General features: G+C 39.6%; 1 protein-coding gene across 4 annotated transcripts in view; it reads left to right on the forward strand.

Moving 5' to 3' along the window:
• Nucleotides 1–6,583, forward strand: part of ppargc1a (peroxisome proliferator-activated receptor gamma, coactivator 1 alpha) — a 150,657-nt gene extending 144,074 nt beyond the window's left edge. For all 4 annotated transcript variants that reach the window (XM_060825233.1, XM_060825241.1, XM_060825250.1 and 1 more), the window contains one exon: nucleotides 4,561–6,583. In XM_060825233.1, the coding sequence (XP_060681216.1) occupies nucleotides 4,561–4,664 (104 nt within the window). In that variant the 3' untranslated portion in view covers nucleotides 4,665–6,583. The remainder of the gene's footprint in view (nucleotides 1–4,560) is intronic.
• The last annotated feature ends 18,333 nt before the right edge of the window (nucleotides 6,584–24,916 follow it).

Here is a 24,916-nt window from a genome sequence, read left to right on the forward strand (position 1 = left end):
AGCGCAGTACAGGCCGTTCAGCCCTCGATGTTGCACCGACCTGTCATACCAATCTGAAGCCCATCTAACCTACACTATTCCATGTGCGTCCATATGCTTGTCCAATGACAACTTAAACGTACTTAAAGTTGACGAATATACTATCGTTGCAGACATTCCATACCCTTACTACTCTCGGAGTAAAGAAGCTACCTCTGACATCTGTCCTATATCTATCATCCCTCAATTTAAAGCTATGCTCCCTCGTTCTCACCATCACCATACTTGGAAAAAGGCTCTCCCTGTCCACCCTATCTAACTCTCTGATTATATTATATGTCTCTATTAAGTCACCTGTCAACCTCCTTCTCTCTAACGAAAACAGCCTCAAGTCCCTCAGCCTGTCCTCGTAAGACCTTCCGTCCATACCAGGAACATCCTAGTAAATCTCCTCTGCACCCTTTCCAAAGCTTCCACATCCTTATAATACGGTGACCAGAACTGTACACAATACTCCAAGTGCGGCCACACCAGAGTTTTGTACAGTTGTAGCATAACCTCATGGTTCCGGAACTCAATCACTCTATTAATAAAAGCTAAAACACTGTATGCCTTCTTAACAACCCTGTCAACCCGGTGGCAATTTTCAAGGATCTCTCTGCTCATCTACACTACCGAGAATCTTACCACTAGCCCAGTACTTTGCATTCTGGTTACTCTGACCAAAGTGAATCACCTCACACTTGTCCGCATTAAACTCCATTTGCCACCTCTCAGTCCAGCTCTGCAGCTTATCTATGTCTCTCTGTAACCTACAACATCCTTCATCACTATCCACAACTGCACTGACCTTAGTGTCATCTGTAAATTTACTAATCCACCCATCTACACCCTCATCCAAGTCGCTTATAAAAATGATGAACAGCAGTGGACCCAACACCGACCCTTGCGGTACACCACTGGCAACTGAACTCCAGGATGAACATTTCCCATCAACACCACCTTCTGTCTTCTTTCAGCAAGCCAAATACTGATCCAAACTGCTATATCTCCCACAATCCCATTCTTCCGCATTTTGTACAATAGCCTACTGTGGGGAACCTTATCGAACGCCTTATCGAAATCCAAATACACCACATCAACCGGTTTACTCTCATCTACCTGTTTGGTCACCACCTCAAAGAACTCACTAAGGTCTGTGAGGCACGACCTACTCTTCACAAAACCATGCTGACTATCCCTAATTGAATTATTCTTTTCTAGATGATTATAAATCCTATCTCTTATAACCTTTTCCAACACTTTACCAACAACTGAAGTAAGGCTCACTGGTCTATAATTACCAGGGTTGTCTCTACTCCCCTTCTTGAACAGGGGAACCACATTTGCTATCCTCCAGTCTCCTGGCACTATTCTTGTAGACAATTACGATTTAAAGATCAATGCCAAAGGTTCGGCAATCTCCTCCCTGGCTTCCAAATTTAACATATAAAGTCATCACATTATTTCAGAAATCTGTGTAATACCATAATGTCTACTTCCTGGCTGGAATTCATTTCCTTTTAACTTAATTAATTCCTACATATATACAGTTCAAGGGACTAATTCTAACCCACTCAAAACCAATTCACTTACACGGAGTTAAAAGTTAGAACTGAGGAAGGGTCACTCAACCTGGAAATATTGACTCTAATGTTTCTCCACAGATGCTGCTTTTCCAGCAACTTATGTTTTTGTGTCTGATTTACAGCATCTGCAGTTCTTTCAGTTCTTATTTAGGACAATAGCTGCCTCATCAGACATCCAAAGGGTGAAAGAAGTTGTAAAGCCAGATGGTGGAGGGGCAATAGTGAGGAGGAAGCGAGGCTGCAGAAAGATTTTGACAGGTTAGGAGAGTGGGCAACAAAGAGACAGATGAAATACAACATGGGAAAGTGAGAGGGCATGCACTTCAGTAGAATAGACTAAGAAGAATAGAGGCATGAATTATTTTCTATATGGGGAGAAAATTCAGAAATCTGAAGTGCAAAGGGACTTGAGAGTCCTAGTCCAGGATTATCTTAAGGTAAACTTGAAGGTTGTCAGTAATTAGGAAGGCAAATACAATGTTGTCATTCATCTCGAGAGGACTAGAATATAACGACAGGAATATACGTCTGAGGCTTTAGAGGGCTCTGGTCTGACCACATTTAGAGTATTGTGAGCAATTTTGTGCCCCAGACCTCAGAAAAGATGTGTTGGCCCTGGAGCGCGTCCAGAGGAGGTTCATGAGAATAATTCCAGGAATGCAAGTCTTAACATATGAGGAAAGTTTGAGGACTTTAAGACTATACTCAATGAAGTTTAGAAGGATGAGAAGGGATTTGATTAAAACTTACTGTATGGCTTGGTCAGAGTGAACATTGGGAAGATGTTTCCACTGGCAGGAGAGATGAAGACCGACGGGCACAACCTTAGAATAATGGGAAGACCCTTTAGAACGAATATAAGGAGAACTATTATTAGCCAGAGGATCTGTGGAATTTATTGCCACAGAAGGTCATTGAGTATATTTAAAACAGATTTTTTTGTTCTTACTTGTTAAGGGGATCACGGGTAACATAGAGAAAGCAGGAAAATGGGGATGAAAAACCTATCAGCCATAATTGAATGGCAAAGCAGACTTGATGGGCTCAATGGCCTAATTTCTAATGCTTTGTTTTATGGTCTTATGGTCATTGTTCATTTCTCACAAGCAATCAATTGTCAACAATATCAGGGATCTTTTATCTGTGACATTGATGACTGCAGGCAACAAGCTTATTGTATAATCAGTATCAAGTTACACAAGTAAAGTCCAATCTCAGTTATTTAATTCTGGATATGGGTATTAAATAGGTTTCACAAGGTTCTCGCACTCAACAATGAATTGGTCTATTATTGCTTTCTTGGATGTCCCTCCCAGGTCCCTCCCATGTTCTTCATCCTTAGAACGTTGGTGTCAATCCCCCATTTCCTCTGCATCCAGACATCTATCCTTTGTCGGCTCCAGTTGTGAAGAACAGAGAATTCTGCAATGAAGCAGCAGTGCCTAAGTGAGCGCTGAAGCCAGTACTTTCTTAGTGCATAGTCAATGTGAATTAGATGGAGGTCAGGATCCTCAAAGTAAGCATGAGCGAGTGAGCACAAAGGTGAAACTAAGAGCCAAAAATACATCCTGTGAATTCTATATCTGTGTGTCTCTGTGTGCAAAGTGACCGAGTAGAAGCATGCAGTTGTGAGTGTCCCTGAGTTCAAATTGAACTCACGAAGGGTTGCAGTAGTGTTTGAGTTGGTCTAAAATTAACTATGATGATGTGATGAAGCCAAAGATTAGCCAATGCCAACTTGCATGCACAAGGAGTGGAAGGGAATGGTGTCCTTGGAGAATACAGGGATAATGAAACAAAGGAGAGGAGTTGCTGAAGATCTAAAACAAAAACATATATTCCTGGAGAAGCTCAGCAGATCTAATCGTATCAGTGAAAAGAAAACAATTAACATTTCAGGTCCCCAGAGATGATGCTTCAGAATGAAGGGATGTTTCAGTGAAGACAAAGTTAGATTAAGATCTGGTGAAAGTAAGCAATGATCTACTATCACTAGGTAACTGCCCTTACTTGTATGTTTTTAATCAGCCTTTTCTGTTTTCTTGGCAAAGGACTGGAGAATTGAGAACTGCACAGAAATGAGATGAGTTGAATTCACAATGAGATGCAAATGCATGGAACTAAGTTAGTCATCACTCATTGGCGAGATTCTGAAATTACTATTTAAACCTTAAAGGGGAAATCAGAATCTTGTTTCTTACCATTTAAGATTTTTTAAAAATTCACCATGTTTTCATACATTTCTTCCCATTCCCCACAGTGCTCAAGGATCAAGAAGTTCTATCCTATGTGAATTGTCTGATGGAGTAGCCATTACAAATAGAGTAAACTGACCTATTTCAGTTTTTTCTCCTTTAGAGATGGATCAAATGCAATCAGTTAACAATATTAGTACAAACAGTCTGATTGCAAATTGGTAACTTATTTTATGCTTCATTTGGTTTTCTGGTGAAGGGCAAGCTGTCAGTTCACTACCAGCCATTTTGTGCTATTACTATTGGCTAACTTCACTGCCAGTGTCTTGTTCACACAAACTTAATGTGAAGCTCAGTGGAAAACTGCAAACATTCTGTATACTAGGAACAAAATCTTGTGATTACAATATTCAAAAGATTTGAGCCACAATTAATTGTGTACTATCGAAAAATAAATAAATTTGAGACAATAACACAAATTACCTAGATTTATGAAAATCAGAATACTTTTTTTTACTTGAATTAACCTTTTTTGGGTGATTTAACCCAGTTCTTTGTGATTTTTTAAAAACTTGCATTTCCTTTGAATGCACAAAGTCAGTTTTTACTTACCAAGGATCATGAGTCTTTTAAGTCCAAAATACCTAAATTACTTTGATGTTTGTTTTTACTTTTCATCACCCATGTGTATGAAAACAAATTGATTTTATAAAGCTTTTTTTGAAAAATAGGATGAATGAAACAATGTTCTGTTACAGACCCCAATTCAGATGACTTTGACCCTGCTTCAACTAAAAGCAAGTATGATTCAATGGATTTTGACACCTTGCTGAAAGAAGCCCAGCGAAGCCTGCGTAGGTAACAAATGCCAAATGTGCTACTCGTGAAAGAAGGTCCAGAACCTTTCGGGCAGCCTTCCATTTGACATCAAAGAACTTGCATTAATCATCTTGGGATCTTATCCCTCTTTACACTCTGTATAAATGAAGTTTACATGAACCCAGTTGCTGCAGTATATGAGGAAAGCTGATGGATATTCAACAAAAAGAAAATTGAAATGTTCTGATGTTAACACTGTTCTACACATATATAAACAATAATTTAACTGGTGGAATATGCAGCTTGTTCAGCATTTTATCTGACATTTGGATGTGGTGTTACATTACTGACAAGAGTTGGGATTAAATACCCTGGGGTGTTTCAAATATTTTTAGTTACTTTAATGCTGAAATGTAGTTTCAAATTTACTAATGTTAAAATTGAATTATTTTTATTTTGTGTAAATATGATAATGTTTTGTTTGTTACAGCTATGCACTGTAAATGCAGCCTTTCTCTCAATAATTAAACCAAGAATGTAACCACAAGATAGACACTAGTGAACACTGTTATATTTAAAATTTTGAGAGGTGCAAAGCTGAAATGGGTAAAAGTTGTCTGTGTGTCTGCTGAACACATGGGCCAATGCTTATTTCCCATTAGGTAGCTTTACAATAAACTTGCAACTGAACAACTTAGAAAATGAATCATATCACCACTCCCATAACCATGTTTAATCATTAAAAATGCTTTCATTTTTGTCCTTTACATTGAATTAAATTTGAGTTACTAAATCAGGAGAAAAAGATGAAAAGTTTACTCATGATTCATCTAAAAATGTCAAATGTGTCCTAAATTATTTGTTAACACATGATAACATTATCCCATAAATGCCTTCTATTTTAAAGGAAAATTAAAAACACTGAAGCCTTGGTAAATAAATTTGTTGAAAAAAGATGTGACAAGATTCCTGTGAATAGTGTTAACACCATCTTGCTCAACACCAACATATCCCAGTTACACTATTCTTTTAAACTAATTTAGCTTGTGGCATTTTGTTTATTTGACCATTACTAATTTATATTGAGAGAACCTAATGTCTGTCATTGGAAAATTAACTTCATATATTTGCTAAACTGAGTTCTCAACTTTGTAACTATATACTAATAGCAATATAAAAGTTTTTGACTTAGTCATTCATTACCTATGGTACCTCTAGTTTTTTTTAATCTCTGTTCAGACTACTATTAGATCACATTTCAGGTTTTTTAACTCATTTTATCACATGATGCCAAACTGAGGTTTACATTTTCTTCCCTGGATTTTGAATATTCTCCTCAATTGTAATAGCAAGGTTGTAAAAACAAATACAAAAAAAAGCAATAAATGTTTATTTTTAAAAATCTAATTCTAGCATATCATGTTTGAAGTAGAGGGCAGGCACATTACCCAGCTTCTTTAGGTGCTTACTGTGCGTTAAATTTCTGACCTTTTGCTACTACAGTATTTCATAGTTTTGTGCTTAGCAGTGGCTAGCCCGAACAAAATAAGTGAAACTGTGCATTTGTAGCTAATGTTAGTTCTTGGCTATCCTTTACAACTTGGGTAATGATGTTTTGTCCTGTCTGGCAAACGTGATGAGAATTTTAATGATTGTAATATAAAATTTGCTCTGTACAATAATTAGAATAGTAATGTATTATATCAGTTAATTATTCTTAATTTTAATTTAAGTAAATTCTGAGGACACTGTGCTTCTAGGTTTGTGGGTGATGATTTATTAGTTGATGGAACTGTACTGACCAGGACATGTGAGGAGGAACATCCATGTGAGCTTCCTTTGTTTGATACTTCTACCTATAAAATGTGGTTGAACCATTGTACAGAATTACTGTAATTTTTTTTCTAAATGTGCAGTTCTCATCAACCTCACCAGACTAATAAAGGGAAACAATGTTTCAAACGCTGTCCCTTGTGCATAATTATCATACAAATGAAAATAAGCTTGGCTTGTTTGTAAATTATGACATAATTTGAGCACAGAGTCAGAAAATAATGTGTTCAAGTTTTAATTCAGTGACTGAAGTAGAAGTATTTGGGCTGATGCTCCAGTGAATTATTGAGGGAATGCTGCACTGTTGGAGATGCAATATTGTGAAGATATTAACCAAAGCCCTGTCTGTACTCTAAGGTGAATATTAAATATTCTGTAGCATTATTTTGAAAAATTAAAGGAGAGTTATCCCTAGTGCTTGACCAACATGTTTCCTCAATGAACATCAAAAAAGACCGATCAATGTCATTATTACATTACTATTTGCAGGAGCTTGCTGTATGCAAATTAACTGTAGTATTTTCTGCATTCCAACTGCAACTACATTTCAAAAATATTTTATAACTTGAAAGTGGTTTGAGATGTCCTGCGATATTTTTATCTCACTCAGGAGATGTGGATGTCACTGGCTACCTTGGTGTTTATTGTCCCCTACTTGTCATTGACGAGGTGACAATGAGCCATGTTCTTGAACCAGTACAACCATAGTGCTGTTAGGAGAAAAGTTCCAACATTTTGACTGAGCGACAGTGAAAGAATGCTGATATAGCTACAGTCTGGATGGTGGGTGGAATGAAGGGGTTCTTGCAGATGGTTGTGTTTCCATGCATCTGCTGCTCTTGTTATTCTATCAAATTTAGCCAACAATTAGGATATCTGGTCAGCATGAATGAGTTGGACCAAAGGGTTTGTTTCTGTGATATACATCTCGATGACTCTGACTCTAAATGGCCGTTGGGGCAGAATCCAGCTGGTCATACATGATAATCCAGTTTGCACATTTATTGTTGAAAATATTGGTTAGTGAAAGTGACATATCTGCAAGGAGTTCTTCCTTATCAATTACATGTCCAAACCTCATGAGATAGAATGTCTGTGTTTGTGTATACCCTGAGACGAGGGGTGAATCATGCGTGTGTGTGCGTATACACACACACACTTCACTTCCTGCAAGATCCACTCTGCATGCAGGGCCAAGACAGGAAAGGACTCAAGTTAAAAGGCAACCCATTTGTGACCCTCATTTTCATTATATATTCCACAAAATCCAGTTGATAATGTGTGCTTCCAGAGGTATGTGCAAGATAAATGTGAGTTAAACCTAACTGCATAAGCTGGTTATGCTTGGGTTGTTAGTCTGCCTGCTTCCATTTCCACTTAAGCAAAGAAGCAAAATATTTTTTATTGGTTAGCTTTGCTGCTTGGCAGTGTTTAATGGTCATATTTATTGCTTTTGGCATTGATTTTTTTTCTTAACATTTGGTTCAAAGTATGAAGTTATTTTACCAATATGTGCACTTTAGACTCTTGGAAGTAAGGAAACATTTTAGATCTGTCCCTTACATCGAAAAGTTTAACACCCCTGTTCTTGGTGGTAGTGATTACAAGTCTGGAAGGTGTTGTCAGTGAAGCCTTGGTGAGTTTCTGCAGCACATATTGTAGAATGTATGCACTGCTCCCACCGTGTGTTAGTGGTGAGGAGGTAAATGTTGAAGCGGTTGACTGTGGAGCTAATCAAGTGGGCTGCATAACCATTGTTAGTGTTAAAGTTCTGCAGTGTTATTTCTGCACTCTTCTGAGCAAGTAGAAAATATTCTATTTCTGATGTTTTGCATGGGTGGAAGAAGGGTTTTAAAGTATCGGTAGGAAAGTTACTTGCCACAGAATTCCCAGCCTGTGACCTGCTGTGGTAGCCACAATGTTTGTGTGACTGCCAGTTCAGTTTCTGGTCAATGATGACAACTAAGATGTCAATAGTGAATGATTCAACAATAGTAATTATGTTGAAAATTAAGAATAGATTGATAGATTCTCTCTTATTTAAGATGGTAATCACCTGTCTCTTGTGTAGTTCAAATGTTACTTAAAATTGTCAACTCAATCCTGAATGTTGGCTAGGTCTTAATGCATAATAATGTGGACTGTAGCATTGTGAAGAGTCATGAGTGGTGCTGAGCATTGTGCAATCATCTGAAAAACACATCCACTTCTGACTCTATGATGGAAGGAAGATCATTAATGGAGTAAGTGGTTTGACCGAGGTCAATATTCTTAAGACCTTTGTGGCACAGTGGTAGTGTCCCTATCTCTGAGTCAAAGGCCCAGGTTCAAGTCGCATCTGCTGCCGAAGTGTGTAATGACATCTCTGGGTAGGTTGATTAGAAAATATCTACCCTTCGAGCCGTTTTGACTTAGTGGGCACACAGGTGGTACAAGTGAAATATCATTATAAATAACGTTTTACTTCTGTTAAAAAAAGGAAAATTCCAATAAAGTGTTAAGGATTCTTGAAGAGTAAAGAATCGGGGTACTACTGTAAAATTATTAGTAACTAATTAGAATGCAATAGAAATGGCAGATTGGGTGATGTGTTGCAGCCACAGCTTGCCATTGCTACTGGATACCATGGTGATTCATCATGAACAAATCCATAGCAACTGTTTGCAGCTTGAGCAACTTCAGACGCAGTTGAAGATAATAGCATCACGTCAGACAGGGGGAAAGTTACCTGGATGCTTTGCTCAGGAGAAGGTCCTACCCTTCAGCTTAGGTGATTTAAACCTAATTTGATTAAAAAGAGGATGGTTTGATTATTGGGGAGGCAGGTATGAATACCCAAGGGTCAGCTCTCAAGAAATCCCTGGCCCTGTAGTGATCCAACGTTTATGAGGCTCTTGAAAGCTATATGGACAAATAGGTGAAGGAAATATGACTATAGTTAAAAAGAGAGAAGTAAAGCCACCATAATTCTAGAGAACCATAAGACTGCTCTCTCATTAGAGAGAAACAATTGGTGGTGAGATTAACTTGAGGGTAGCTATGCCTCAGGCCAGGGCAAAGTCCTTCATGATAACCTCACACTCAATTGAACCTACACTGTTAACATCACTCTGCAATGCAAACTAGCTATCCGGCTACTTGAGCTAAGCAACTGCTAGGCATTCAGTCTTGGTAGGGGCAGCATAATTAGTGAGATAGATACTGTTCTCTGCAGTCATGAGCAAGAGTCCTGAAGGTCATGTCACCTCCTGGTGCTGGGCTTAAAGACATCTCAAGGCTTGAGATGAGCCGTGGGAGGAGTGGAGGGACCCAGTAGTCATAATTCATGTTCTTTCTAACTACATTCTGCTGAAAGATTTTGAACCATTAAGAACTAGAGAATCTCCAAGGTGATAATCTCGGAAGTATTACCTGAGCTGAGGGCAAACTTGCATCCAGTAAATAAATTCAAGCAGTTAAATGTGTGGATTAAAAATTGATGTGTGAAGACTGGGTTTCAGTTTCTAGCACCAGTTCTGGGGTAGAAGGGAGCCATAATGGTCTGACATGCTTCACTTGAACTATACTGGGGTCGGTGTCTGAACAAATTGAATAACGAGGGCTGTAGAGAGGGCTTTAAACTTATTTTGTGGAGGGAGGGGGATGGAGATTATGTAGCCTGACCAAATAAGGGATATGGAGGCATTGCAGTGCAACTATTTTGATGTAATGCCTGCAGTGGGACAGGGAGGGACAGTGTGTATAAGCATAATAAAAGCAGCAAATTAGTTCAAAGGGAAACAAAAGGTAAAACAACAAAAGTAATCACACTTTATTTAAACATGTGTGGTATTCAGAAGAAAATAAATGAACTAACAGCATGAATAATGGTTAATGGGTATGACTTTATAGTTATTATGGAGACATGGTGACAATGAGATCAAAGCTAGGAACTGAATATTCAGACATATGTGACTTTTTGCAAGGATGGGAGGAAGGGAAGAGTGGTGGGGTAGCTTTATTTGCAGAATAAGTACAATAATAAGAAATGATCTTGGATTGAATGATGTAGAATCTCTATGCGTGGAGGTAGCAAGTAACAAGGGGAAGAAAGCATGAGCCTATATCCTAATCAAAACTATTCTGTAGGACGGAGAATAAATCAGGCAATAATGAGGGCATCAGAAAAGATTATATATCACATCATACATCATATTATATATCATAACCCTGCATAAAATGTACATGTGATATCCTGATGATAACGTTAAGAGCTATTTAATCTCTGTACCCTGTGATGTTAGTGCACTCTGTTCTTTCCCTGGTGATCATTCAGACATGTAATAAGTCGACACTTAAAAGTGGAATTCCAAGCATACAATCAGACAGATAACAAGACATTTATTCAGCAACACAAAGATCAAGGACTGCAAAAATAACAAGGTCTACACGCTTGAAGTGTTGTGCAAAGGAAGCAAATGTGAGGCGACAAAAACATTTCCACACAGCAAAAAACTAGAGTCTGGAATGCACTGCCTGTAAGTATGGTGGAAGCCTGTTCAATTGAGGTATTCATGAGCACATTGAACCATTATTTCAATTGAATCAATGTGCAGGATTATGAGGAAAAAGTAGAGATTGACATTAAGTTGAAATGCTGAGAGAGTAGAGCAGACAATATGCACTGAATGACCTTTAGCACCTTAAAATTTACATGATTCTGTTCTTTGCACTGAGGAGGTTCTATTTAACAGATTGCCAACAACGGCATGTTGAATAGTTAAATAAAGTTCAAACCCGGCACATTCATCCGGAAGAGTATTTCATACAGCTTACCTCAGGTTCAATAATTCACTGCTCTGTCTTGCTCATGGTGGTCCTATCAGTCAATGCCCTAATCTTCATTTTCATCCTCAAAAGATTGTTGTCACCATCTCCCCTCCCATTTTCTCATTCTCTAGGTCATCCTCGACCTGTCAACTCCAGGTTGAAGGGTACGGCATGCTGCAAAGATGCAGCACATGTTTCTGGGCTATACTGTAAGTTTCCACATGGTGAAATCTCATCAGAAGATCTATGGACTGATCATCTACAGCCCAAATGGAAATGAGAACAGTATTCATGCTGCATCAGTTTGAGGATTTCATAAATGTGTACTGAGCAGGTTTGGAGGAAGACCTTGCTTTTCTAGCAGCCACCCCGGTTTGACTCAATGACTTTGGAAGAAGGTAGGAAATCTGTCAGTTCTCTAGTGTGGAAAGATCATTTTAGCAGCTTCCAAGATATCTGTCACAGACCTCCACAATTTAACATCAATAGTCACATATAGTTTGAATATCATTGAAATGAAAGCATTTCTGTGATGACTGGACAGGTTGGGTACAACCTATAATGCTATGAATCTGGGGAATGCTGTTAGAATGGATTCACATATAAGTCAGACCAAGGAAAGGTGACAGATTTCCTGCCCGAATGATTATTATTGAAATATATAGGCTTATACAACAATCAACAATGGTTACATAGTTTTCTTTAAACCACTCTATTCCAGAGACCTGCTCTTTTCCCTTTTATTGAATTCAAACTTTCCATATTAGAATTTGAACACACATCCCCAGAACTTTGCCTGGAATTCTGGAAAATAAAATAAAGATGCAAAATAATATGAAAAATAGATATTTTTCAGGCTGGAAGAAAGTTTATAGTGGAGTCCTCTGAGGGGCCATTGTTTTTCCTGATAGAAATATTATTTGGATTTTGGTGTAAAGGGAATAATTTCTAATTTGCATATGATATTAAACTTGGAAGAATTGTAAATTGTGAGGAGGACAGTGTGGAACTCCAAAAGGGCATTGACAAATTGGTGGATAGGACGTAAATTGGGTTTAATGCAGAGAAGTGTGAGGTGATGCATTTTGGTGGGAAGAATATTGAAAGACAAAATAACATACAGAGCATGCTTCTAAAAGGGTGCAAGAGCCGAAGCACCTGGGTTATATGTGCACAGGTTATTGAAAGTGGCATCACAGATGAAGAGAGCAGTTTGATAAAATATACTATTTTATTAACTGGGGCATAGACTATAAGAGCAAGGAGGTGATGTTGAACATGCACAAGACAGTTATTAGACCTCAGTTGGAGTATTTTGTACAGTTGTGGGCACCACATTACAAGAAATATACCAATGTATTGGACAGAGTGCAGAAGTGATTTACAAGAATGCTTCCAGGAATGGGAAACTTCAGTTATGAGGATTGATTGAAAGGGTTGGGACTGATTTCCTTGGTGAGAGGTAGGCTTGGCAGGAAATTTGATAGAAGTTTTCATAAGCATGAGCATGCAGACTAGAGTAGATAGTAAGAAGCTGTTTCCGCTCATGAAAGAAACAAGAATGAGATGACATAAATTTAAAGTGATATATTAAAAAAAGCAAGGGTGGTATGATATTAAAAAAACTCGCACGTGTGTTAGAGTCATAGAGATGTACAACGTGGAAACAGACCCTTCGGTCCAACTCGTCCATGCTGACCAGATATCCCAACCTAATCTGGTCCCATTTACCAGCAGTTGGCCCATATTCCTCCAAACCCTGACTATTTATATACCCATCCAGATGCCTTTTAATTGTACCAGCCTCCAGCACTTCCTCTGGCAGCTCATTCCATACAAGCACAATCCTTACATGAAAGGTTGTTCCTTATGTCCCTTTTAACTCTTTCCCCTCTCACCTTAAAACTATTATTAGGGTAAGGAAAGCACTGTCTGGGATTCTGGAGGCAGGTTCACTTGTGGCATTCAAGAGGCCAGTGAATGCTGAATTGGATGGAAATAATGTGCAAGAATATGAGAAATAAATAGAAGGTAGGCACTCGGTCTTTATGCTTGTTTGAAGAGTCAATGTAGGCCTGATGGGCTGAATGGCCTCCAGCACTGTAACAGTTCAATTATTCTGAGATTTTGTGTGATTTCATCTACTCACTGGAGTCGGTACTTGACTATGCCAGCAACAAAGAGGTGCATGTTTAGACCATTGCATCAGTCAGCTCCTCCAGCTTCTGCTTTTAAATTTCTCAAAAGTCTAGCTTTGGATAACAACTATCATGATAAGCATTTTGCTATATTTCTGCACCGAAATGTTCTCTTCCACATTTATCCATTTTCCTTTTCTGCTGAAATAACGACCTTGCCCCACAATAAATCTGACCATTGTTCTTCTCTCGGATTTGCTCGTTCAATGATTTGATTGGTCTTTAGTTTACAATTGAATTGATGATTCTTTAATTGGTAGTGTGTATTCATCAAAATGTTAGAAGATTTCACTCTGATATCTCAACAAATCATACACTTGAATATCAAATTCAGAATTGAGGGCGGCACGGTGGCACAGTGGTTAGCACTGCTGCCTCACAGCGCCAGAGACCTGGGTTCAATTCCCGACTCAGGCGACTGACTGTGTGGAGTTTGCACGTTCTCCCCGTGTCTGCGTGGGTTTCCTCCGGGTGCTCCGGTTTCCTCCCACAGTCCAAAGATGTGCAGGTCAGGTGAATTAGCCATGCTAAATTGCCTGTAGTGTTAGGTAAGGGGTAAATGTAGGGGTATGGGTGGGTTGCGCTTCAGCAGGTCAGTGTGGACTTGTTGGGCTGAAGGGCCTGTTTCCACACTGTAAGTAATCTAATAAAATTTACATTTTACGTTGGAATAATGACCATCGCAATTGAATGCTGATTACTCTACTTCTGCACTATACGCCTAACCTTTCTGCATATACCCACATGGTGGCAGATTGCCTACAGCACCTAAAGAAAACCATTAAATGTGATTTCCAATAAAATTAATAAACATGTTCTAGAAACATTTCTCCACTTATCAACTATTGTGCCTGATTCTGCACTGATGGGTTAGTTCATGTCTAGGTCTTTAAAAAAAAGGTTTACTATGCTTGATGTCTTTTCCTCTCCCAAGTCCCTCTTTTTTTTAATTAATGTGAATAATTTCAGTCAAATGTAAAAAAGCTATTCCATCTATGGTGCAAAGAAAAATTCATTCACAGAACAAGTTATTCTGGCTCTGGCATAAGTACTTCCGTTCTGTCCATTCAAAATGAGGAAATCGAAATAATCGAACACACTGCAGAGATTGTCTGCCATTTGAACATATTTGAATCAATAATGCAGGGACCAGTAAATTAAAGCAATCCCTGAAGATAAAATGGTAAGAATATCAGTGAATGTTATATACTCCAGCAAATGTAATCCATAGATTTTGATAACATTTGATCAATATATTTTTACATTACCATTAGACAGTGGACTATGCTACTTGCTGTAGTGATTTTCTTAATGGTTGAAACAGTTGATTGTTAAAAATAAAATCTCTTATTCAAATTTAAGTTCTGATTTTATTTCACTAACATCTGCTGATCTTTTTAAATGGATGTACATTTTTCCCTTTTCCCATGATCTGTATGATTTGATTTACATTTGCAATGGAGGATGGCACCACTTGTGATAAATATCAGATCTGCTCCATTTGTACCATTACTGTCAATGCCTTGTCTGATTTCTACATGTCACAGAAATATTCAGAGAATCCATGACTCCAATGCTGTTCACATTATTTAGATTTGAATAACTAGATTGTTAGACTATTAACTTAATAAGAGTGATTGCTTTATGTCCTTGTTTAGATGGTAGCACTTTGTTTTCCTTTGAGGCAGAAAACTTTGATTCCAAGTGTCATTTTGCACTGAAATACAAAATCAAGCCTGACACTCTAGGACAGTGCTGAGCAAATGCTGCATCTTTGAAGCTCTGTCTGTTTGATTGCACAAGAGACTAAAAGAGCTATTGATCTGAGAAGGTCCTCACCAACATTCCTCCCTCAACCACCAAATGAATTTTAGCTTTAGATTTTATTGTCACACATACTCAAGTACAGAAATACAGGAATACAGTGAAAAACTTACAATGTCACCACACATGGTGCTGTCTTAGTTACAAAGGTACCTAGGTATAAAAACCTCAGGTACAAAGTAGTAAAAGACACAAAGTTAAAAATGTTAAGCATTACCTTCATAGAATAAGTAGGAAAATAAAGAAGTAAGGTAATAATTAACATTAAAGTCTTTCTTAATTTAGACTAGAAAAATAAAGGAATAAAGTTAGAAGTTCAACAGTCTTTGATGAGTCCTCTGCTTATCTTGCTCTCTGGGAGACCGCAGCTGCCTGTTCTCGATGCCGCATTGCACATACCTAGTGATTTCCCTCACTGCTCACACCTTCTGCCTTGGTCCACAATGCTGTTGCTATTGCTGAAGCTGCCACCTCTCGATCTCATGCACACCTGGGCAGGACCCACTTGCTTGCCAAGATATCACCTCGCCAGGTTGAGAGACTGCCACAGGCCACTGAGAGACCAGGCTGAGAGACTACCACGTGTCACTGACAGACCAGATTAAGAGACTGCCATGGGCTGGGCCGAGCCAAGAGTACACCTCACTGGGTCTGCATCGAGGCCGGGAGTGAAGAAAAGAAACATCAAGAGAGAAAGAAGAAAGAAAGAAAGAACAAAAAAATGGACGGTGGAAAGCTCTGGCTAAAGCATCCTACTCCACCATTATCTTTGACAGAATGATCAAGGAACATTTCTTACATTGTCACAATATGTGGCACTGACTGAAGCAGAGCTGATTAACCTGAAATAAGAAATGGAAAGGTATTTGAAGATCAGTGAATGGTGGGAGATAGGAACATCTGGGTACATGTAATTGTGACAAACAACAAAATTATACTAAGGAATTCAAATTAACTGCTTGCCTGTTGAAATTTATGTACACATAGTGTGTCATGGATTGACCATCTTTCAAATAAGGGTGTCAGTTCTTTATTAATACTTCTATTCCATGCTTAAATGAAAAATAAATGTTATTTGTTTTCAAAAGTATTTTGTACAACAGGAACTAATAGGGTTGACTAGGGAAGCAACAATTGACTGGTGTGAATACAGACAGGAGGAGTATTGAATATAAAGACAATCAATTTGAAACTCATTTTAGACAGTACCACAAATCAACTGCTACTGATTACATGCATTCAAAAGAGATTGATAATTGATTTATCTCATTATCACCTCTGAGGTCTTCATCATATACAAATTGGCAGTGAGGTTTGTTGACATAGGTTGCAATGCTGCAACAAAAAACTTCCCAGATCTGCTGCTTTACTCATTCACTGGTTTCCCAATTGAGAGTTAGAATGGGATTTGCAACAGTCAGCAGAAAATGGAATGCTATGTCATGTGCCACCCAGCCAAAACATTGTGATATTTTGATGTTGAAACACAATGATGTTTTGAGGGCTAGACCTCATTCACTTCAACTTGTGACTGTGGACAGAAATCAAACTCTTTAGAATGGCCTGCTGACTCCAGGTTCATACAATAATGTCAGCAATCTCTGAAGCTGGAGAAGCCTTTAAGTAATGAGTGTCATTAATAGCTGTTAGTTTACAATTGCAGGAAATGGACCAAGAATGACAGATAGAAAACCAATTGATGTTTTGGTTATAGGGAGACCATAAAGAGCGGTAAGAACTTAGAGACATCCTTACCTCATGAACACTATGTGAAGGCTGCAACTCTCTTGAAAGGCTGTCCGGTCCTGTCTCGTCCAAAACCAGACCACCAAACAATTGTAATAACTGGAAATGAATTGCCTAGTTAAGTAACTGTAACCCCATAAGTGCAGTTTTAATTACAGTTTGAACTAAGAGGAATATTCAACCATAGCCACATATATATGAAATAATAGCAATTTTAATCATAGCAGCAGTGATAGTGCCTTGGGGATGAGTGAGGGATAGGGAGGAATTTCAACAATAACATCAGTTGACAATTTGTGATAAAATGTAACATGTGGCTGATGTTATGTTCACAGCAGCAAACAGACTCATGTCCCCTTCCAACTCCATTTTAATTTAGCCTTCTCCCTCTCCGCTACCTCTCTCTCACGTTTGGTGGTATTGTATTGCTGTTGCCAGTCGTTGTATGTAATTTGATGGATTAGAAACACAGGTGATTTAGTGCTGGTGTCTAATAGGTGAATTGTTCCACAGGCGATTTGGTGATGGGAAGAAAGCTGCTCAGTTGTATGTGATAAATCTTCAGGATGTAAAGAGAAAGAAAGTTTCGTGCAAACGGCTCATGTGGGGCACTGCTGGTGTCTCTACCACTGAGCCAGGCATCCTAGGTTTAAGTCCCACCTTCTCCAGAGGTACATGATAATTTCTCTGAACAGGTCAATTTGAAAATATCCAAACAGATTCATCACATTCTCACAGGCAGAATCTAGGTATGAGAATAGATCTGTATTACTATGCTGCGTTAGGCTGTAGTTGACAGTGCACAAAGGGTCCTGATAATAAACCCTGCTGCTTTCATGAACAGTAAAGGCTTCCATTCCGTAGTAGCTGGTATGTGTTCACTGGCAGTGCATCATGCAGCACTGTACTTATTTTTCTGGAAGCTGCTGGGAGATTTCCGTACTGTGGCAGTCCACCATGCGCTAAATGCTTTGATCGTGTTCAGTGAGAAAGAGCTGACTGACTGGGACAATGGTCTACTGCCAAACCAGCGTCACATGATTTCTCCCTGGAATTTAGTCAGGGAAGTGGACTGCAATCATATCCTTGGTTGATCTGAAACCCTCTTTAAAGAGACCATTGGAGTCCTCAAGCAATGATTTTGATTCCTGGACAGGTCAAGCTGTTTCCCACAGTATAGTCCACAAGTAGTGTTCCATCTCATAGAATCACAGAATCATTATGGTGCAGAAGGAAGCCATTTGGCCCATCGTTTCTCCATCAATTTGCTGAGCATTTTAACTTAGTGCCAGTCTCCTGCCTCTTCCCATAAGCCTGCATTCCATTCTATTTAAATAATCATCCAAAGCTCTCTTGAATGCATCAATTAAACTTACCTTCATCACAATTCCAGGTAGCACATTCCATACCTTAACTAGTTGTTCTGTCAAAAAACATTGTCACCACCTATTTGTTTCATTTGTAAAACACTTTAAAACTGTGCCCTTTGGTTCTGATCCATTTACAAGAATAGTACCTTTTATCCAGTCTGTCCAGCCACCTCATGATTTTGAAAACTTCTATCCTCTTTGCCTTCTGCTCTCCAATGAAAACAATCCCAACTTCTCTGATCTTAACTCATAATTGAAGTATTCTGGAACCATTCTTGTAAACCTGTCCTTCACTCTCTCCACATCATTCACATCCTTCCTGACATGAGTGATATCCAGAATTGTACACAGTATCCATCTGAAATATAAACAATGATATATAGGTTAATTTCCTTGCTTTTGTACTATTGATATTCTCCAATCAATCTGTTCAGACATGTCATTGAGCACTTCCAGAACAGGTGGGGCTTGAACCTTGGAATCCCAGCTCAGAGATACAAAAGCTACCACAGCACCATTAAAAATATGCGTTTTAAAATCGCCAATCAATCAACCCAACACTCTGGATGTTTGGGTGGATTTGAGCCCAGGTTCCCTGAACATTATCTGGGTTAATAGTTTAACACTAATAGCACAGGGTCATCGCCTCCCATGCTCTTGTCCTCTTTAAGACCCTATTTATGAAGCCTGGAATGCTGCATGCATTGTTAACAACTCTTTCTACCTGTCATGCCACTTTTAGTGCCTTAAATACTTATACACTTGGGTCTTTCTGCTCCTGCACACCTTTTGGAATAGTACCTTTTATTTTACACAGTCTTTCCATGTTCTTTGTACCAAAGTTCATCACCTCGCACTTCTCTGCATTGAAGTCCATCTCCTAATTATCTGGCCACTCCGCCAATGTGTCCATGTCCTTTTGAAGTTCTGTACTGTGCCCCTCACAATTTATAATTCTCCTGAGTTTTGTGTTTTCTGCAAACTTTGAAATTGTCCCTTCTACAACAAGATCTAGATCATTGATATAAATACCAGGGAAATTACTTACCTCAATACCAACCTCTGGGAATTTAACTGCAAAACTGCTTTCAGTCTAAAAAAAAACCTCATCAACCCATGTTAATCCCTCAGCCAATGTTGGATCCATGTTACTCGTTTTATTTTATTTTATTCCATGACCTCACAGGTCTGTTGTGTGGCGCTGGATCAATCATCTTTTGCAAGTCGATATACACACCATATCAACAATCTGGGCCTCATCAAACATCTCTGTTACTTCCTAAGAAAATCTCCAGCAAGATAATTAGACATGATTTTCCCTGAAAACATCATTTCCTCCTCTTTCAAATTGATTCACATGACTATTAATTTGATTCCTAAGAATTATTTCTGGAAGTTTCTCCAACATCAAAGTTAAACCAATTGATTTGTAATTGCGGGGCTAATCTTTTAAAACTTTTTTTGAACAAGGTTGACTGCTTGTTGCACAAGATTTCCCTGCAGCAATGACAACACATGGAACTGGTTTTGGATGAGTGACCAATCGTAGAATGAGGGAGATGACACAAATGACAGGCAATGGTGAGGAAACAAGAGGGCACCAGCATCAGATTGCAGCCAGGGCTCTTTGGAGCAGCTCAGTTAGCAACTCACCAGGTAAACAATTCCATCTCTCAATTAGCACATAAAGCAACATTTCTCCCAGTTCTTCCACTGCCCCAGCTTAATCCAAAAGGCCACCATTAATAACAAAATCAACATGTTTATAATTTTATACACTAATGAACATAGGGAATAGTTATGTGTTATACTAGTTCTTTTAATCGTAAGTCTTATGTAAGTGAAACCAATTACTGATTCAACTTGTCAAAATCACACTGAAGCATCTCTTCATCCCCTTCACATTTCACCAGTTGGAAGGTGCACATTGAGAGATCCTGATTCACCTCAGAACTAATGACACAGGTAGAAAGAGGGCTGAGGTCCTGCAAGGGGAATTTAGGAGCTAGGCAGCAGATTAAAAAGCAGGGGCTCAGAAGTTGTAATCACTGAATCACTACCCGTGTCACATGTTACTGAGGATAGGAGTAGGTGAAGGCATGACTGAAGAGTTTGAACAGGGTGGACGGCGTTAGACGTAAGAGCAATGCTAGTCCAATGAATCAGAAAGGGACCAACATCATTGTGGGGATACACTTTACTCATGTAGTTGATGGGTGTTTGAATTAATCTGGTAAGGGGATGGAATGCAGAGTGGAGGTGCCCGAGTGGGGGTTGCTCAGATAGCTACAGGAGAAAAACCCCGTAGGTCTAGAAGGCAGTGTGAATATAACCAAGCTAAAGCACAAGGGAACGTTGCAAGGCTGCATGACATTTATTTTGATGCAAGGAACCTTGAGGGTCAGGTAGTTGAATTGTGGGTGTTGGCTAGCGCATGGAGACGTGATATTATTGCTGTCACAGAGACAGGCCTGAAGTAGGGGTATGATGGCAGTTCAGTATTCAGGGATATAGTATACGTGAGATGGAGGGGTGTGTGTGTGTGTGTGTGTGTGTGTGTGTGTGTGTGTGTGTGTGTGTGTGTGTGTGTGTGTGTGTGTGTGTGTGTGTACGTACGCACGCACGCCACGGTGGTGTGGATAAGAAGATGTAGTGTTGCCTTATTGATTAAGCGTCAATTACTGAGCCAGAAAGAATAATATCGTAGTAAATTCCACATATTAGGCCATATGAGTAGAAGCTAAAATAGAGGAGGGACAATCAGTTTGTTAAGTATTATACTATAGATCCCAAAATGGTCAGAGAGAGAAAGAATGACAGATATGTGTCAGGTGTCCAGTGTTATCTGGACAATGTTTTAGTTACTGGATCCTCTGTAGAATGAGCATTTGAGAAACTTAGGAAGAAAGCCCATGAAGATTGCAGAAGCACAGATTATACATTAACCGGGAGAAATGCAAGTTTTGTAAAGACTCAATCAAGTATCTGAGCCATGTAATCAATGGCATGGGATCGCAGAAGGCCCCAAGATGGTAGTGGCTGTCATGGAAGCTCTTAGACCAGAGATGATATCTCTAATGAGATTGTCCTTGGGACTTGTAAATTACTATGACGAGTTCTTTCCTGATGTGGCAACCATGATAACACACCTGCATCAGTTGCTGGGGAAAGGGCAGCACTGGAACTGGATCCAGGAATATGAGGAGGCTTTCTAGGAGGTGAAGCAAGCCTTAAAAGTGTTCACTCATTTTGACCTGATGTTGCACTGCAGTTAGCATTCATCGCCTCGCCTTATTGGTGCTGTACTGTCACACATCTTGCTGCACGAAGCAGAAAGGCCCATTGTGTTTGCCTCGAGGTCACTGACGAAGATGGAGGAGAAGTATGCCCAAGTAGAAAATGATGAATTGGACATTGTGCTCTGTGTTAAGAAGTTCACCTATCTCCTTTACTTCAGGCACTTTGTGCTACTGACTGATCACAGGCTACTAGCCTCTCTTTTTGACCCTCCATTTATGGGAATACCATCAATGACAGCAGCATGTCTGCAGAGATGGGGCACTGGTGCTATCAGTCTATTGATATGAAATCAGATACCGAGGGTCAGAGTAGCACAGCAATGCAGATGCTTTGTTAAGGATAGCACTACTGTGAAAATAAGGATGTTCCCAATTAAAACCTGAACATGATGTAATTTTCCCAGGAAGACAAACTACCATTGTCAGCAAGTTAAGTGTGGAATATTACCCGGAATCACCCAGTCTTGAGCTGAGTGGTGGACTTAGTCCTAAGTGGAATGAATTGTCAGAGAATTACACCCTTAACTGTCCAGTAGGTGGGAGTTGTCTGCCTCATGTGGGTGTTTAATGTGGGAATGAGTGTTGTTATCTCTCCCCAGTACATAGAAAAGTTGCTGGAATAAGTGCACTGAGGCTACTCCAGTATAATGTGAATGAAAGAAACAGCCAGAAGCTACTTTTGGTGGCTGAAGGTGGGCTCCTAGATTGAGGAAAAAGTGGGATCATGCAAATCCTGTGCATTAGTAAGGAAGGCACCACTGCTGTCACCCCTTCACCTATGGGAGTGGCCTCAATCACTGTGACAACAGATTCACCTCAATGTTGCAGGACCAGCAGAGGGACAGATGTTACTAGTGGTCATGGCTGCCCACTCCAAGTGGTCCAAGATAGTGATTATGAAGTCAGTATCAGTGGAAGCAAGGATAGATTAATTGGATAAAATATTTGCTAAGTTTCGAAATCCTGACCAAGTTGTGAGTGACAATGATCTACAGTTTGTGGTGCAAGAGTTCCCCAAGGAGTCCTTGGAAAATCACAGAGTCAGACATTTGAGATCAGTTCCGTATCACCTCGTGACAAATTGTCAGGCACAGAGATTTGTACAAACCTTGAAGCAGGCCTTAAAGGCCTCACAAAGGGGAGGATCACTCAGTGACTCAACAATTTCTTCAGTATATACAGGAACATGCCACATGCAATTGCCCAGTACTCGCCAATGTTCTTAATGTTCAACTGCCAGCTGTGAACAATGTTTAGCTTACTGTGGCCAGAAGACACCAGAGAGGTAGTAGAGTGAAATCAAGGACAGCAGAAGGGTGGAAACCTCATGGTTGAGGGTATTCCAAAGGGGAGAGACCATGTTGCCTTGTAATTATAGATCTAGGGATAAATGGATCTCAGAGGTGGTGGTGACTCGAACAGGACTATTGTCAAATACAGTACAGACTCGGGATGAACTGATTTGGAGGAGACATGTGGACCTGCTGGTCACTGCACCACACCAACAGGGAAATGTCTCTCAAAACACAGTGCCAGTCCAAATGGGACCAGTGCTGTTGACCGAGTCATCTGTTTCTGAGCCAGAGCTGGCCATGCCCAGAGAGGAGATAACAGAAGTGTCAAAGGGCAACAACAGACAGAGAGGGATGTCCTCTATGGAACTACAGGAGCTACTGGAAGCCTGGGAGACTGCTGTAGGAGAGATTTCTGAGACAGGGAGATGGTCTTCTAAGAATCGCCACCCCCTGAGTGACTGATCATGTCGATGTAAACTACAGAAGGATTGATTTCTTTTTCTGTGCTTTTGCTTTGTAAATATTCCTGACAATGGACAAATGATAGCTACAATCCCTGTACAATAGTTTTAATTGTTGATTGAAAGGAGAAGTATTGAAATAAAAGGGGAGATGTGTTACGTATGTAGTTGGCTGTGTGCTGCCCCTTTAAGAGAGCAGGTCAGGTGGCCTGGAGGTGGGACCTTGAGGGGCAGTCCAGGACTGATTGTGGAGGATACATGGTTAAATAATCCCGTTCAAATTTACTTTCTGATAACCTTGTTTCTATTTATAATTCTAGTGAGCTGCAAACACTACAATAATGTGATCAAAGATGTTCTTAATGGCATTGAAACTTCTTTTTACACAAACTCTACCCAAGCAAATTGCTACCTAATATCAACACAAGTGCGCAAGTTGTGAGAAAACAAAGCATCAAATTACCATCCTGTTTTGCTCTAGCATGATTGGAATACAATTAAAACTGTTGGTGGTTGTGAATTCCAGAATTCTGCAATGCAGCATGGTGCTGTTATTTGTAGACACAACAAAAATGCATGAACAATCACAGCTTTTCTTCAGGTGTGGCTGCATCGCTCTGACATTGCAAAACAGAAATGTCACCTTGATAGCTTGCACTCATGTGAAGCAGGAAAATCGATGTTTTGGGCCGGAGCCCTTCATCGGGAATCCTGATGAAGGGCTTCGGCCAGAAACACCGATTCTCCTCCTCGGATGCTGCCTGACCTGCTGCGCTTTTCCAGCAACACACTCACAGCTCTAATCTCCAGCATCTGCAGACCTCTCTGTCTCCTGCACTCATGTAAAGTACATGCTTGATTGTGATGACACTAATTTTTACTAGAACTGTCTAGAATCCAACTCTTAGAATTATAAAATGAGTACAGCACAGAAGGGGACCATTTGGACGATTGCATTTCTGTCAGCTCTCTGCAAGATCAAGTCAGTTAATCGTACTCCTTAATTCTTTCTTCGGGCGCAGCAAGTTCTGCCTTTTAAGGTGTTTGTCCAGTGCCCTTTTAAATGCCCTGATAGTATCCGCGTCAACCTTACTTGCATAGAATGCATTCCAAATCTTAATTGCTTAATGCATAAACATTTTTTTTCTCACGTCACTGTTGCTTCTTTTGCCAAGTGCCTCAAAATCAATATGGTCTGGACTCTTCCGCCAAAGAAAAGTTTCTCCCTGACTGTCGTGGCCATCCATGATTTTGAACACCTCTTTCAAATCCTTTCTAAAATGTGTTGTTGTGATTTCCATAAAACAAAAAGTTTGGGGTAAAATGTTTTAGTGTTTAGAAAAAGAATCATCCACCGGTAGGGTAAACATTTATTGCATTGTTTGAGTTGTCAAGGATGGCGTTTTGGTAGGTGCATTTTGTTTTTAATCAACCTACAGCCTTGTTTCTGCTCTTCAAAA

This window comes from Hemiscyllium ocellatum, chromosome 1 (genome assembly GCF_020745735.1).
Source record: "Hemiscyllium ocellatum isolate sHemOce1 chromosome 1, sHemOce1.pat.X.cur, whole genome shotgun sequence".
Classification (NCBI taxonomy): Eukaryota; Metazoa; Chordata; class Chondrichthyes; order Orectolobiformes; family Hemiscylliidae; genus Hemiscyllium; species Hemiscyllium ocellatum.